Source organism: Nicotiana tabacum, chromosome 21, assembly GCF_000715075.1.
Source record: "Nicotiana tabacum cultivar K326 chromosome 21, ASM71507v2, whole genome shotgun sequence".
Taxonomy (NCBI): Eukaryota; Viridiplantae; Streptophyta; class Magnoliopsida; order Solanales; family Solanaceae; genus Nicotiana; species Nicotiana tabacum.
In genome coordinates this window covers 31,104,941-31,120,984 of record NC_134100.1, presented here as the reverse complement: position 1 = coordinate 31,120,984, position 16,044 = coordinate 31,104,941, and the positions used below count along the sequence as shown (strand labels likewise).

The following is a 16,044-nucleotide window of genomic DNA, read 5'->3' as shown; positions in this document are numbered from 1 at the left end:
TAAAAAAAGACTTGAAACTTGTGGCATAGGACAAGTCATAGATATTTTTTTGACTATAAATTATCTTATTACGAATAAAAATAAAAATTTAAAGTTGAACTGTTACCAATTATTAGCAAGCTTCCATTATTATTGGAGTGGACTAAAATAAATATTGCCACATAAAATGAAAGAGAGTATATTTCAGTCCAATAAGTTTGGGTGATTTGCTATATATATTCTCGCTTCTCCATTTAAGCTCAATTATAATTGTAATATTATAATAATATTAAAAGTTCTCTAACAACAATAAAATATTTCTACCTAATATAAATATTATCTTTATGCATTATGTCCTATCTTAAGTTAAGTCTATATTGTCTTGCTTTTAAGTAGCTTTTTCTGCTTCCCCTTACACTGCTAAACATTCCACAATAAGAAGTTGCAATATGGAGAAAATTGTGAAGAAGCATTTCGTTCTAGTTCATGGATTTTGCCTTGGCGCTTGGTGCTGGTACAAACTTGTCAACCTTTTGCAAAAAATTGATCACAAAGTTACTGCTTTAGACCTTGGTGCTTCTGGGATTAATATGAAACAACTCAAAGAAATTGTTTCAATAACTGATTACGTTCAGCCATTGATGGATTTTATGGTTTCTTTGCCTCATGATGAAAAGGTTATTTTGGTGGGACATAGTTATGGTGGCCTTTGCATTTCTCTTGCTATGGAAGCTTTCCCTCAGAAAATCTCAGCAGCAGTTTTCATCACTGCTTATATGCCCAATCATAAAGATCCACCTGCACTTCTTATTCAAGAGGTAATTTCCATTCATTTAGAGTTTAAATCCCGTGGTATTAAAACGTAAATACTAGTTTAGGAGGTTTAGGGTTTTATCCTTAGCGGAAGCAGATTTGCAGCAACCATGACTTGTGTTATCGGTCTCTGGAAATCCTCACGAAGCAAATCAATCCAATCATAGTTATGGTGGCCTTTGCATTTCTCTTGCGTTTTACGTGCTTTAATGTTAAATTAAACTTTATTTGAGCGTAATGGAGTCTATTTTATGTGTAGGTGCATCGAAAATGAAAATAGAACTAAAGGGATGCTTAAATATCGAAAGTGCGCTCGAGAACGGTGAAAAGGAGAAGCCGGGCAAAAGTTAGCTCGACCAGGCTTTAGCCTGGCGAGGCTAGCTTAAAACCAGGCCCAACCAGGCGTTAGCCTGGCGATGCCAACTTAAAGCCAGGCCTAGCCAGGCGTTAGCTAGCCTGACGACGCCAGCTTAAAGCCAGGCTGAGGCTGGCGTTATCCAGGTGACACCAGGCCTAAGGCTAGGCCAGTTCGAGTTTTAAGCTGGCGTCGCTAGGCTAATGCCTGGTTGGGCCAGGCTTTAAGCAGGCGTCGCCAGGCTAACGCCTGGTTGGACCTGGCTTTAAGCTGGCCTCGCCAGGCTAACGCATGGTCGATTTGGCTTTTGCGCGGCTTCTCCTTTTCATCGTTCTCGAGCGCACTTTCGACGTTTAAGCATCCCTTTAGCTCTATTTTCATTTCTAATGCGCCTACACATAAAATAGACTCCATTAAGCTCAAACAAAGTGTAATTTATCATTAAAACATGTAAAAAGCAAGGCACATAATGTGCTAAACCATGAATTATAGCCACACATCATGCATAAAACTCCTCTCAATTCTAGATGTTCTATTATGATGGAAACCTCTCCGTAAACACCATAATGGCATCTACATAGGTTAGCTCTAGGGTTTTACGTGAAGGAATAATTAATAGGTTTGCGGGCCATCTAGTACCTCTTACAGGCGGATCCGACCTAATAATAGTTTTTAATAAATTTTATACAATATAAAGGTTTTATACCATTAGATCACCTACAAATAATTTCAAATAACCTACAACAAGTGGAAGTAATATGAAAAATGAGACAGTAACTTATCACAACATATGTTAAAATACACTTCTTATTCAAGAGGTATTTTACATGTCTATCGTTTTGCAATCTATCATGTCAAAAGAAGGTTGTTATAGATAACCATATATGAGACTAATAATCAGAAAAAGTGAAACGAGTAATTTGTTACAACATTTAAAATACACTTCTTATTCAAGAGTTACTTTGCGTGTCTATCTTTTCTAGGGAAATTTCATGCAGATTCTTTTCTTGCTTTATAATTGATGAATGAAATATTGTTGCTTTTTGTTTTCGCCAAATTTTTGGGGTTACATTGCAGTTCTTTAGGAGGACTTCAATGGAGTCACTCATAGATTGTCATTTCACATTCGACCAAGGAGTGAAAAATCCACCAACATCAGCTATTTTTGGCTCACAATACATGCAAGCTAATCTTTACAATCATTGCCAAACAGAGGTTATTTTCTTAATTGTTTACTATATATGTACATGCATTTGCTTTTAAGGATTGAATGCATGTCCTCTTAACTAGATTTAACTTTTAAACTAAAATAGTGAAAAAAAATAATTACGCTATCAATAAATTTTTCTATAAAAGTTCCATTTATCATCCCGGCCCCAATCGAATTGGAAGTCAGCTTTATAAATCGTCACTATTTTCTTTTGAATTAACTCATATCATCATGTTATTTTAATTGATTTCGTAAAATTATTTTCCAGTATTAATGCACATATATTAAATCTATACGAGAATAACCTATCGATGACTATGATACATTGCAACAAAACACGTCGCTGTTATTACTCCTAGTAAGTACTGATAGAGGTGGAAATCTAACGACCGATACAAACCGCGTACGAAAAAGTTTTGAGAAATTGACATTCACTAATCACTTCACTATTCATACACAGGCAAAGAGAGACACCCCTCAAATGCTAAGAATTTATTAAAGCTGAATTTACTAATATGGACATACTCATGGCGTGGGCATATTGTAATTGCATGTATGCATCACACCGAGGCGAAGCTAGAGTGTCAGTTACGAGTTCGACCGAACCCAAATAGTCTTTTGGTTTAAATTCTATATTTATTTTGAAGTTTTTTTATATAAAAATTATTAATTAAAAATTCAGTAATTACTTAAAATGATTTAAATCTCGAACAATAAGCTGTAAATTCTGGTTCCACTTATGATCATATATATACTTTAATCAACCTATTAAATGATGATGTCTTAAACTAATAATAATGGTTAGGAAAATTAAACTGTTCTTTCTTTCCATAAAAAACCTATTACTCCTCCCATTTTATGTGACACAATTACTATTTAAAAAGTTAAAGAAGTTTTTCTTTGATTGTAATTTTTCATATACCTTTTAAATATTTTGAAGTATTAATTATTGTGTTATAATACTTTATATGTAGTGTCTAAATATACAAATTTTATTTCAAAAAATTTGAAGATTCTAAGTTCGAAATCACATAAAAAATTAGATATATTTGACCCTCGAATCATGTCAGTATCACATAAAGTGAGACCGAGAAAATAGCTGTTATAACTGTATTAAGAATATATGAAGGAGATATATATCAGTGTGATTTTTAAAATTTTAAGGGTTTCATGTAGCTAAAAAATTAAAATTTTCATGAGAGACGTGCTATATTTTGTCAACTCAGGACTTGGAATTGGCAAAAATGCTGATAAGACCAGGTAAGTTTTTCACAGAAGATATGTCAAAGGAAGGGCTGCTGACACAAGAGAAATATGGGTCGGTGAGAAGAGTTTACGTGTTGTGCCATGATGATCCAGTCATGGAAGAAGAATTCCAAATGTATAATATTCAGAAGAGCCCTCCTCATGAAGTCAAATATATTGCCAAAGCTGGCCATATGGTCATGATATCCCAACCTCTGAAGCTTTCTCTCTGTCTGCAGGAAATTGCTGACAATTATCATTGAATTTACTTTTTTTTTAAAATTACCCTTATAGTGAGTATAAAGTTTTAAATTTTTTTTTTTCAAAAAGTAAGTTCCAAAATTTAAATATATGTTGATCATATTTAATTAGCTCAATGGAAAAAAAATATCTGTCCTTCCTCATATAGGTCTTCAATGCCTTTATTGTAATTAATGTATATTGATTATATACAGTATTAATTTTCCTTATTGATAAAAAAAAGAAAATGAAAAAATAATAATTGTATTTTCTTGCTGATGATGCAGTATATTTTGAGAAAATTCTAATTGACTTTTTATCACTTTCCCTCAGAATATAATTGTATTTTCTTATCAAGAATTTTCATTTTTACTTGGACTTGTTTAATTTTATGTTAGATTTGCTATCTTTCACTTTATTAGGTAGAGTTAAGTTTTGTTCTACAAATTATTCCTTATGGGTATTAGACATAAAGAAGAAGAAAATTCAAACGGAAATAACACAAAGAAGAAGAAAGTGTGGCACTAATTTTAAATGATGGAATTAAATTGGTAATTCTGTCGCTATTTTCCGTATTTCTTTTCTCTTTCCCCTTTTTATCCTTTCTTCCTTTCTTTCTTGAATTCCAAAATAGAGTTGGCCCCTAATCCAACTAAAGCACTCATTTTCAAGGTATTATATCAAACTCTTGTTCCCCACTTTGTGTAACAACCCGATCGGTCGTTTTGTGTCACTCCATTGTCGCACCTCCTTTTTTCTGCGCCCGCAGGGCGCGTGGGTGAGTTTTCTCTAATTAAAGGACAGTCGAAACGGGATTTATTTAATTATTTCAGAGTCGCCACCTGAGAATTTTAAGGCGTCCCAAGTCACCAATTTTAATCCCTGAATCGAGGAGAATATGACTCTGTTTATTATTTTGCGAACCAGAAATCCTGAGTAAGGAATTCTATTAATCCGGAAGAAGGTGTTAGGCATTTCCGAATTCCGTGGTTCTAGCACGGTCGCTTAACTGTTTTTATTATTGGCTTAATTATCTTGATTTTACTAAATACGTTTTTATTGCATGATTTTACTACCGCTTTTTTACTTATTGTTTACAATTATATGGACGAATTACGCGTACGTATATTCGTATTATATACTTTTTATAATTACCGGGGATCATGCCACGCGTACGTGTACACAATAAAATTGTCCATGTTATAGTTTTTTATTCGAAATTTAAAATAAAATCAGGAACATCATCACCCTTTTTATTTAAATAATGAACTGCACACCTCGGGTTATATGAAATTATTTTAACATCCTTGGAAAAATCCTTTTCTTAAATATTCGCTCGAAATTGCGCGTACGCATAATCCGAATTTGGTTTTTAAAAAATAATCAGGGTACGCGAACGCATCCCTAATTGCGTAAAATTTTTGTAATAATATTATGGATTTTCCACAAAATTGTTTATTATATCTACACATTTTTTATATGAAATTCCTGTAAAATTCATATTTTAGGGGATGCCTTTAAATTCTTAAAAGAATTCACAATTTATTAAATATTTCCCGTTGACTATAATCTCCGAGTATTAATTATGTTCATCCCAAGACTATTCAAATTCAAAGTAAAATAAGAACATGATTAATACTATTCTTCACAAATACAACATATACATATACCAAAGGATGAATGCCATATGAAACTCACAAAAATAATTTATGAAGGGAAGAGGTATTTTTGAACAATTTTTATTTATTTTAATTAGTGCAAATTCTACTTTTATTTACCATTGATATAAAGTGTTGCGATTTGTTCTTATACATATCACCTCATTCTCACATGCTTGTTTTTGATCCAGAATTATAATTGCTCAGTTTATTTATAACGATAAATAATCAAATTGATGAGAAAAGAGTTATTATTCAAATTGATTCAATTCGAATTGTATTACATACAACATAGTTGTACGCCTAAACATTCATAATATTCTTAACATCATGACGAGCTATACCAACTCACTTTACTCATATGATTATACCTGTCATCATACCATATAATAACTTATACCAATCTAAACAAAATCATATTTGTTGCAAGATATACTACTAATGTAACTTCTTAATATTTCCATTCTACTTTACATTTAGCTAATGGTATTATGGGATGTAATCAATGGCCCATTTTTATGCCTTACTCCCTGTTTTGACAATTCACATATACCTATACCAATGAGATTTCGGAATGGCTAACATTATTACAAAGCTTTATATGAATTTCAAAATAAGACAATTAACTCATAGCTATCAAATTGAATTCACTACTAGTTAACTAACATGAAACAAAAAAATGAAATTTAAACTAATGAACTTAGACAATTGGAAACAGAATTGCAATTCAGGCTTCATGGATTTGTCATGTTGAATCTCTTTTCAACATAAAATTCAAAAGATAAGTACCTGGAAATGAAGGTAGAAGAAGTAAATTTCAGCAGTAGCAGCAGTAACAAAAATACTGGCAGAATATCAGTATTTCCACAGATTTGAGCAATAACAAGACCCGAGAAACCCAGATTCACAAGAGTAAAGCTTCTTAAAGAACTTCAGATTTTAAGACCAAATAGTATCAGTACACATACCCGGACAGATTCCAAAAAGAACAACAAAGTTTTGGATTTTTTCTTTTCTTTTCTATTTTTTCTGTTTCAGCTTCACTGTGTGTGTGTGTGTGTGCGAATACTTTCTTTTCTATTTCTTTTTCTAAAAGAGCTCCTAAATCAGATTTCTTCTCCTTTCAAAATCAGATTTTTCTTCTTAAAATCTTTCTGTTTTAAAATCTGCCTCTATCAGATTTTTCTCTTTCAAAATGTGCCCTCAAATCTGAATTTTTTTTTTCTTTCAAAAAAAAAATCTCTCTTATCAGATTTTTCTCTTTCAAAAATCTGCCTGAAAGCTCTCTTTTTTCCTTGTTTTTCGTTCTTCCCAGAGCTCTCCTAAAATCAGTCCTAATCCCCCTCTATTTATACAAGGTTGTCCTATACCCTTCTAGTGTTGCCAGGGCCCTTTTCTCCTTTAAAAAAAATCAGAAAAGTTCCATTAAACCTACTTTTGAATACTTTAAATCCTATTGAGTGCTATTATCCTGTTTTTCAGCAGCCCATTATCCCTTGTTCCCCATTAGTATCTTAAATTATAGCCATTAACATCCCACTTTCAGTCCACTATTCTATCACATTACCCTTACTGTTCTGTCCCAAAAACGTCCCAGAATTCCTACTGTAATTACTGTTATTACTGCCTTAAATTCAGAATCTAACAATACAGATTTTAAAATCTGTTTAAGCAATTATAACCAATCCTATGATTTGAGACAGTACATCACATTTATGCACAAGAGTTGAATTTAAATAGATGATTCTCAATTGAATACTGAACCTGAATAACACACACTAACATTACATAGAACATGCAGGATTATTTCAACTGAGATTCAAAACTGAACCAAAAAGCAAACAAATACAGGAGCATTGTCAATATACTGACAATGCCCTGAAACTCAATGCTCAGAAATCAACACATACACAGCATTCATTTGAATTTACTGGTTTATTAAACAAGAACCAACTGATTAACAATAACTAATTAACTGGTTATAGTAAAATAATCTACTCAAAACAGGTTGTCTCAGTCAACATTTTCAGAAGCAAGATTCACAATACAACTAATCGACGAACTTAATTGAGTCGATTACACACATTGTACATAATCACAATCAACAGAAACAATTCACATTTAGAATCAAGTAGACGGGTAGGGGACAGTATAACAAAATTTGACTAGAAAATTATGAAAAATTAAACAAAATAATGAAACGAACATAGAATACACGTAGAATGCACATAAGAAACAGAAATTACCTCTGAACCTTCAAATTCAACCGGACTCAACTCAATTTGGATTTGGACTTTGTTTGAAATCAAACAGACCTTAGTCGAAGTATTTTCTATTGAAAACACTTTGACTAAGGTCGATTAAACCTCAATCTTTCGTCTGAAGTGAACAAAATCCAAAAGTCTGGTATTTCTAGGGTTCTTGAAGTATCGATTTGGGACTTAACCATTTCTGGTCAGATTCGAGGGGGACCAAATACGACACAAGGGTGAGGGTAGCCTAGGGGTCATTTGGTGTCATTTTAGAACGGATCTGAGTTTGTTCTTGTTTTGGTCCGAATCTTCAAAAGAAGATTCAAGAAGCTCGGAACTGATTCGAGCCAAACAAACATCAGATCCATAACAAGGCATGCTAGGGGGTACTATGGTGTCAACTAGGGGTTGTTTGGTTTAGATCTACACTCGGCTCGAATCTTCAAATGAAGATTCGAGAACCTTCAAGAAGATTCGAGCCAAGTGGCTAGCATATCTGGATAGAGGATGTTCAGGGGGTTCTAGGGTGTTATTTTGGTGACCGGCGGCGTTGTTGCCGCCGGGTTTCAGGTGGTGGGATCCTAGGGCGGCTAGGGTTATGGGTGAGTTTCGGTAGGGACGATGAATAGGGAAGGAGGGGGGGGGGTTTGGCTAGGGGGCCGGGGTAAGGTTTTGGTCCTTATATAGGGGTGGGGTGGATTAATCTTGACCGTTGGATCAATGAGAATAGATGGCCAGGATTAGTTCACTTAGCCAAGCGGTGTCGTTTGGTTTACTGCTGGGGTCGGGCTGAATCGGGGCACTGGGTCGGGTAATGGATATGGGTTAAGGTTCGTGGGATCTCAGCCGTTGGTTGGCTTTGCTCCAATGATCCCTGATAAACTACAATCAAACGATGTCGTTTTGCCTCGTTTGATTTGGACCGGTGCCTGGGTTGCCTGAATTGGGCTGAAGGGGGAGTAATTTGGTTTTGGGCCTGGATTTTAATCCAGGTCCAATTTTTATTTTACAACTTATTTTATTTTATTCCATTTTATTATTAATTAATAAAATCCTAATCAAAAATTATAAAAACAAAATTATCATTACAATAATACTAATTATCTTTAAATAACCATTAACACGTAGATAAATCATTAATCACATAACGACACATTTAAAAATAGAACGAATGCATATTTTTTGTGATTTTATTTAAATTATCTTTCAAATGCATAATTAAATCCTATATGCATGCAACATGTATTTTATCTTAATTTTCATTTTTATTATGACAAAGTAAACATTTACGGACATAACACAAATATTTAACACCACGCAAATTCAAGAATTACACAGTAAAAGAAATTTATTTTATTTTTTGATTTATTTTGGAGTAGTTTTCGTAAGGCAAAAATTACGTGCTCACAGCTGCCCCTCTTTGTGCGGAAACTCGAAGAGTTTTGCCCGTTCAAATACTCCGTGGGAAGCATTTTTGAAAGATTTGACCGAACCTCTGCTTCAAAGGTTTCCTACATATCCTTGGCTATAAAGGAATCAGGTCAATGTAGTTCGGGAAGTTTTGGGTAGCTGGGACTACCGTGGGACTGTGATGTTACTGTTGCTTCGTGCTGTTTTTACTGCTTGCTGACCTCCTTATTACACCTTACTTCAAAGGTAATACAAAAACTAAACTAGATTATGGTACAGGAATTATAAAAAATCTTATCTAGATCATGCCCTTGCGTTTCTTGTTGTCTTGATATCTTGGTGACTCTTGGGCATTTGGCTTATTCCGTATTCTTTTTCATTATGTCCCGTATTTTCTTTTGGGACTCTTGTTGTTTCTTGCTGGGGATTTTGTTGGACTCCTCTGCTTTATTGATTCTAAATGTGCTCCTTTATCATATGAGCGGGCTTTTGATTTCAACACTTCAATTGTTTTCCCTCGTTCTCCAGGTGGGTGCCTTGACTGCTTCTTTTCTTTCTTCATCCTCGTTCTCCAGGTGGACGCCTGACTTCTTTTTAACTTCTTCATCCTCATTCTCCAGGTGGACGCCTGACTTCTTTTTAACTTCTTCATCCTCATCCTCCAGGTGGACGCCTGATTTCTTCAATTCTTCATTCTCATTCTCCAGGTGGACGCCTGACTTCTTTAATTCTTATCCTCGTTCTCCAGGTAGACGCCTGACTTCTTTAATTCTTATCCTCGTTCTCCAGGTGGACGCCTGTCTTTTCAATTCTTCATCCTCATTCTCCAGGTGGACGCCTGACTTCTTCAATTCTCATCCTCATTCTCCAGGTGGACGCCTGACTTCTTCAATTCTCATCCTCATTCTCCAGGTGGACGTCTGACTTCTTTAATTCTTCATCCTCATTCTCCAGGTGGACGCCTGACTTCTTTAATTATCATCGTTATTCTCCAGGTGGACGCCTGACTTCTTTAATTCTCATCCTCATTCTCCAGGTGGACGCCTGACTTCTTCAATTCTCATCCTCATTCTCCAGGTGGACGCCTAATTTCTTCAATTCTTCATCCTCATTCTCCAGGTGGACGCCTAACTTCTTTAATTCTTCATCCTCATTCTCTAGGTAGACGCCTGACTTCTTCAATTCTCATCCTCATTCTCCAGGTGGACGCCTGATTTCTTCAATTCTTCATCCTCGTTCTCCAGGTGGATGCCTGACTTCTTTAATTCTTATCCTCGTTCTCCAGGTGGACGCCTGACTTCTTTAATTCTTATCCTCGTTCTCCAGGTGGACGCCTGACTTCTTTAATTCTTATCCTCGTTCTCCAGGTGGACGCCTGACTTCTTTAATTCTTATCCTCGTTCTCCAGGTGGACGCCTGACTTCTTCAATTCTCATCCTCATTCTCTAGGTGGATGCCTGACTTCTTTAATTCTCATCCTCATTCTCCAAGTGGACGCCTGACTTCTTCAATTCTCATCCTCATTCTCCAGGTGGACGCCTGATTTCTTCAATTCTTCATCCTCATTCTCCAGGTGGACGCCTGACTTCTTCTTTTCTCATCCTCATTCTCCAGGTGGACGCCTGACTTCTTTAATTCTTCATCCTCATTCTCCAGGTGGACGCCTGACTTCTTCAATTCTCATCCTCATTCTCCAGGTGGACGCCTGACTTCTTTAATTCTCATCCTCATTCTCCAGGTGGACGCCTGACTTTCTTCAATTCTCATCCTCATTCTCCAGGTGGACGCCTGATTTCTTCAATTCTTCATCCTTATTCTCCAGGTGGACGCCTGACTTCTTTAATTCTTATCCTCGTTCTCCAGGTGGACGCCTGACTTCTTTAATTCTTATCCTCGTTCTCCAGGTGGACGCCTGACTTCTTTAATTCTTATCCTCGTTCTCCAGGTGGACGCCTGACTTTTCAATTCTTCATCCTCATTCTCCAGGTGGACGCCTGACTTCTTCAATTCTCATCCTCATTCTCCAGGTGGACGCCTGACTTCTTCAATTCTCATCCTCATTCTCCAGGTGGACGCCTGACTTCTTTAATTCTTCATCCTCATTCTCCAGGTGGACGCCTGACTTCTTTAATTCTCATCCTCATTCTCCAGGTGGACGCCTGACTTCTTCAATTCTCATCCTCATTCTCCAGGTGGACGCCTGATTTCTTCAATTCTTCATCCTCATTCTCCAGGTGGACGCCTGACTTCTTTAATTCTTATCCTCGTTCTCCAGGTGGACGCCTGACTTCTTTAATTCTTCATCCTCATTCTCCAGGTGGACGCCTGACTTCTTCAATTCTCATACTCATTCTCCAGGTGGACGCCTGACTTCTTTAATTCTCATCCTCATTCTCCAGGTGGACGCCTGATTTCTTCAATTCTTCATCCTCATTCTCCAGGTGATAGCCTGACTTCTTTAATTCTTATCCTCGTTCTCCAGGTGGACGCCTGACTTCTTTAATTCTTATCCTCGTTCTCCAGGTGGACGCCTGACTTCTTCTTTTCTACCACGTATTTCCTGACACAAATATTGTCTTTGCCCCTGTTTTAAATCAAAGAAAACTTTGTTAGTTTAAAGCAGGGTGGTTAACTGGGGTATTCTTGCCGATGGTGAGGCTTCTCTTCGTCTCTTTTTTATTGCCTTGGAATGGTTGAAAAAGACCGTTTTGTCCTTGTAATTGATCCTTGACTATAGGATTTCCCTCTGTATGTTTTCCTTCAAATCCTTTTAACTGTAATCATATGTCCCTTCTGACTTTGTTGATCCACTTTTTATTTCACTTTTCTTACACCCATATCTTTTTATCTCCCGCCTTTCATGGCCGTATTTTGCATCATGTAACCTTGAATCTTGGTAGTATACCTTGACATTCCTTCTTATTTGTTTGGAATAAAACTTATCTCAAAGCTTTAGAAAAGTAAGATTATTAGTGACGAAACACGCTGATTTCGACAATTATAGAATGAAAAGAAAAATCCAAGTTTGGATGACTGTTGGAGAAAGAATAAAAACTTATCTGATTGGAGTTACTTGGCACCAATGATCAGGGTATGCATTTCGGATTAATCAACCCAGTCTTTTAATCAATCTCCTTTCAATTGTCTCATTTTTGTTTTCCCCCAAAATTTCCGTAATCCAACTTCATTTTTCATTTCACAGACCTGTTGGACTTGCAATATCTCAAAGAGTTTTCACCGATAAACCTTCCTCATTTGTTCATTTCTCACTTCCTTTTCGCCCTATGGTGCCTACGAAGGTTTTCACCAATAAGACTCTCTCATTTTACTTTCTCTCAACTTCTGTCGCCTTATGGTGCCCGTGTGGGTTTTCACCTATAAGACTCTCTCATTTTTTCTTTCCTTTCTTGTTTGTACCAGAGTGTTATGAACCATCTTCATTTGCTTGACTCAGCATTTTTCTAAAATTGGTCGAAAGGTCTTTTTGGTATGTGGTGGGAAATGGAAAAAAAGTATTAAAAGCTAAATAGCTTTGATATGGGTTTAAAATTACAACTCTTGGAATCTCTTTTTTTTTTCTTATTTCCAATACAATTTTTTGCCCCAGTTTCTTGATTTGGGGTCTCTTGATGTTTCTTTTTGTGCACATTATATATATTGTGCACCCTATGACCGAGCCGTGAGGCGCCTACGTATCCTTCTTTGAGGAATCAGGTCAAACGTAGTTCACTAAATAATAGTGATTTTCTCTTTTATTATTATTATTATTATTATTATTATTATTATTGTTACTTCAATTTGATTTTCATCGATTCCAAGAGAGGGTAGGAACGAAACAAATATGGCTCAAAAGGGGAAGCAAAGGGTATAGTGTTTGGATAGCAGAATAAATTGCCTTTGTCATTCCAATCTTCGAAATAATGTTAAATACAAACATTCAAAAGTTATGCGTAATATCTCTTTACCGCGTCAGAATTGATCGCCATGTCCATGCATTTGCCTTCAATATCTGTTAAGCATAGTTCACCATTCAACAATACTCTGGTCACAATGAATGGTCCTTGCCAATTCGGGGCAAATTTGCCTTTCGCCTCAATCTGATGTGGAAGAACACGTTTCAGCACATGCTGACCCACTTCAAACTTCCGTGGAAGCACCTTTTTGTTGTATGCTCTTTCTATTCTTCTTTGATATAATTGACCATGACATACTGCGGCTAATCGTTTTTCATCAATCAAGTTTAACTGTTCCAGACGGGTTTTGACCCATTCATCATCATCAATCTTTGCTTCGGCGATGATTCGAAGGGAAGGAATCTCAACTTCTGCAGGAATTACTGCTTCAGTGCCATATACCAACAAATAAGGAGTTGCTCCTACTGAAGTGCGAACAGTAGTGCGATATCCCAATAATGCAAATGGTAATTTTTCATGCCATTGTTTTGAACCTTCTACCATTTTCCGAAGTATCTTCTTTATGTTTTTGTTGGCTGCCTCTACTGCTCTATTCGCCTTGGGCCGATATGGGGTAGAGTTGCGATGTGTAATCTTAAACTGTTGACATACTTCCTTCATTAAGTTGTTGTTAAGATTAGCACCGTTATCTGTGATGATCACCTTCGGGATTCCGAATCGACATATGATATTTGAGTGGACAAAATCGACCACAGCTTTCTTGGTCACTGATTTAAATGTTTTGGCCTCAACCCATTTGGTAAAATAATCAATGGCTACCAGAATGAACCTGTGCCCATTGGATGCTGCCGGCTCAATTGGTCCAATCACATCCATGCCCCAAGCAACGAAGGGCCATGGTGCCGACATTGTGTGCAATTCGGATGGTGGAGAATGAATCAAATCTCCGTGTATTTGGCATTGATGACACTTGCGCACAAAACTGATACAATCTCGCTCCATGGTAAGCCAATAGTAACCAGCACGGATGATCTTCTTTGCTAATACATATCCACTCATGTGGGGTCCGCAAACTCCCGAATGTATTTCAGACATGACACCTGTAGCTTGTCTGGCATCTATGCATCTTAATAATCCAAGATCTGGTGTTCTTTTATACAAAACTCCTCCGCTTAAGAAGAATCCATTTGCCAATCATCTAATGGTCCTCTTTTGATCTCCTGTGGCTTGTGCGGGATATATCCCCATCTTGATATACTACTTGATGTCGTGGAACCATGGTTCACCATCAAATTCTTCTTCGACCATATTGCAATAAGCGTGCTGATCGTGAACTTGAATATGTATCGGATCTACATAAACTTTGTCCGGATGATGCAACATTGATGCCAGGGTAGCCAATGCATCGGCAACCTCATTATGGATTCTTGGAATATGTTGGAACTCCACTGATTGAAACCGCTGACAAAGATCATGTAGACATTGTCGGTATGGTATGAGCTTCAAGTCTCGAGTTTCCCATTCTCCTTGAATTTGATGGACCAAAAGATCCGAATCTCCCATGACTAAGATTTCTTGGATACCCATATCTGCGGCTAGCCTTAACCCCAAAATGCAAGCTTCATATTCAGCCATATTATTGGTGCAATAAAATCGCAATTGAGCCGTAACAGGATAGTGATGCCCTGTTTCAGAAATGATTACGACTCCTATCCCGACTCCTTTCATGTTAGCGGCTCCATCAAAGAAAAGTTTCCAGCCAGGTTTTTCAATTCGCTCCACCTCGTCGATATGCATTGTTTCTTCATCAGGAAAATAGGTTTTCAACGGCTCGTATTCCTCATCGACCGGGTTTTCAGCTAAATGATCGGCTAGTGCTTGAGCCTTCATTGCAGTTCGAGTCACATAGATGATGTCAAATTCTGTGAGCAATATCTGCCACTTTGCAAGTCTTCCCGTTGGCATAGGCTTTTGAAAAATGTATTTCAATGGATCCAACCGAGAAATGAGGTAAGTAGTGTAGGATGACAAATAGTGTTTCAATTTTTGAGCTACCCATGTTAGGGCGCAACATGTCTTTTCTAGATGAGTATACTTAACCTCATAAGCTGTGAACTTCTTGCTGAGGTAGTAGATGGCCTGTTCCTTTTTGCCAGTGAGGTCATGTTGCCCCAATACACAACCAAATGAATTTTCCAAAACTGTTAAGTAAAGAATCAAAGGTCTTCCTGGCTCTGGCGGGACCAACACTGGTGGGTTCGACAAGTACCCTTTTATTTTATCGAACGCTTCTTGACACTCATCGGTCCATTTGACCGCAACATCCTTTTTCAACAATTTGAAAATTGGCTCACAAGTTGTTGTGAGCTGAGCAATAAACCTGCTGATATAATTTAACCTTCCCAACAAACTCATTACTTCAGTTTTGTTCCTGGGAGGTGGCAATTCTTGGATGGCTTTGATTTTTGATGGGTCTAGCTCGATGCCTCGTCGACTGACTATGAATCCTAGCAACTTTCCAGATGGAACTCCAAATGCGCATTTGGAAGGGTTAAGCTTGAGGTTGTACCTGCGAAGTCTTAAAAAGAACTTCCTCAAATCCCCAACGTGGTCGGCCTGATGTTTTGATTTTATGATCACATCGTCCACGTATACTTCAATCTCCTTGTGTATCATATCATGAAACACTGTGGTCATTGCTCTCATATAGGTTGCTCCGGCGTTCTTTAAACCGAATGGCATTACCCGGTAGCAATAAGTTCCCCATGGTGTGATGAATGCCGTCTTTTCTGCGTCTTCTTCATCCATTAGAATTTGATGATACCCGGCATAACAATCCACGAAAGATCCTATATCATGCTTGGCACAATTGTCGATCAAAATATGGATATTGGGTAATGGGAAATTATCCTTTGGACTTGCTTTGTTGAGATTGCAGTAGTCGACGCATACTCTAATTTTGTCGTCT

At 36.9% G+C, this 16,044-nt stretch overlaps 1 protein-coding gene across 2 annotated transcripts; it reads left to right on the top strand.

Moving 5' to 3' along the window:
* Nucleotides 1–245: 245 nt before the first annotated feature.
* On the top strand, nt 246–4,171 carry LOC142175472 (methylesterase 10-like). Of its 2 annotated transcripts, XM_075242298.1 has the most exons (3): nt 246–797; nt 2,225–2,362; nt 3,584–4,171. In XM_075242298.1, the coding sequence occupies exons 1-3, from the start codon at nt 429–431 to the stop codon at nt 3,863–3,865; spliced, it is 789 nt and encodes a 262-aa protein (XP_075098399.1). In that variant the 5' UTR covers nt 246–428; the 3' UTR covers nt 3,866–4,171. The 2 variants fall into 2 exon arrangements, with proteins under 2 accessions (XP_075098399.1, XP_075098400.1); XM_075242299.1 differs by lacking the exon at nt 2,225–2,362 and having other exon boundaries at nt 264–797.
* The last annotated feature ends 11,873 nt before the right edge of the window (nt 4,172–16,044 follow it).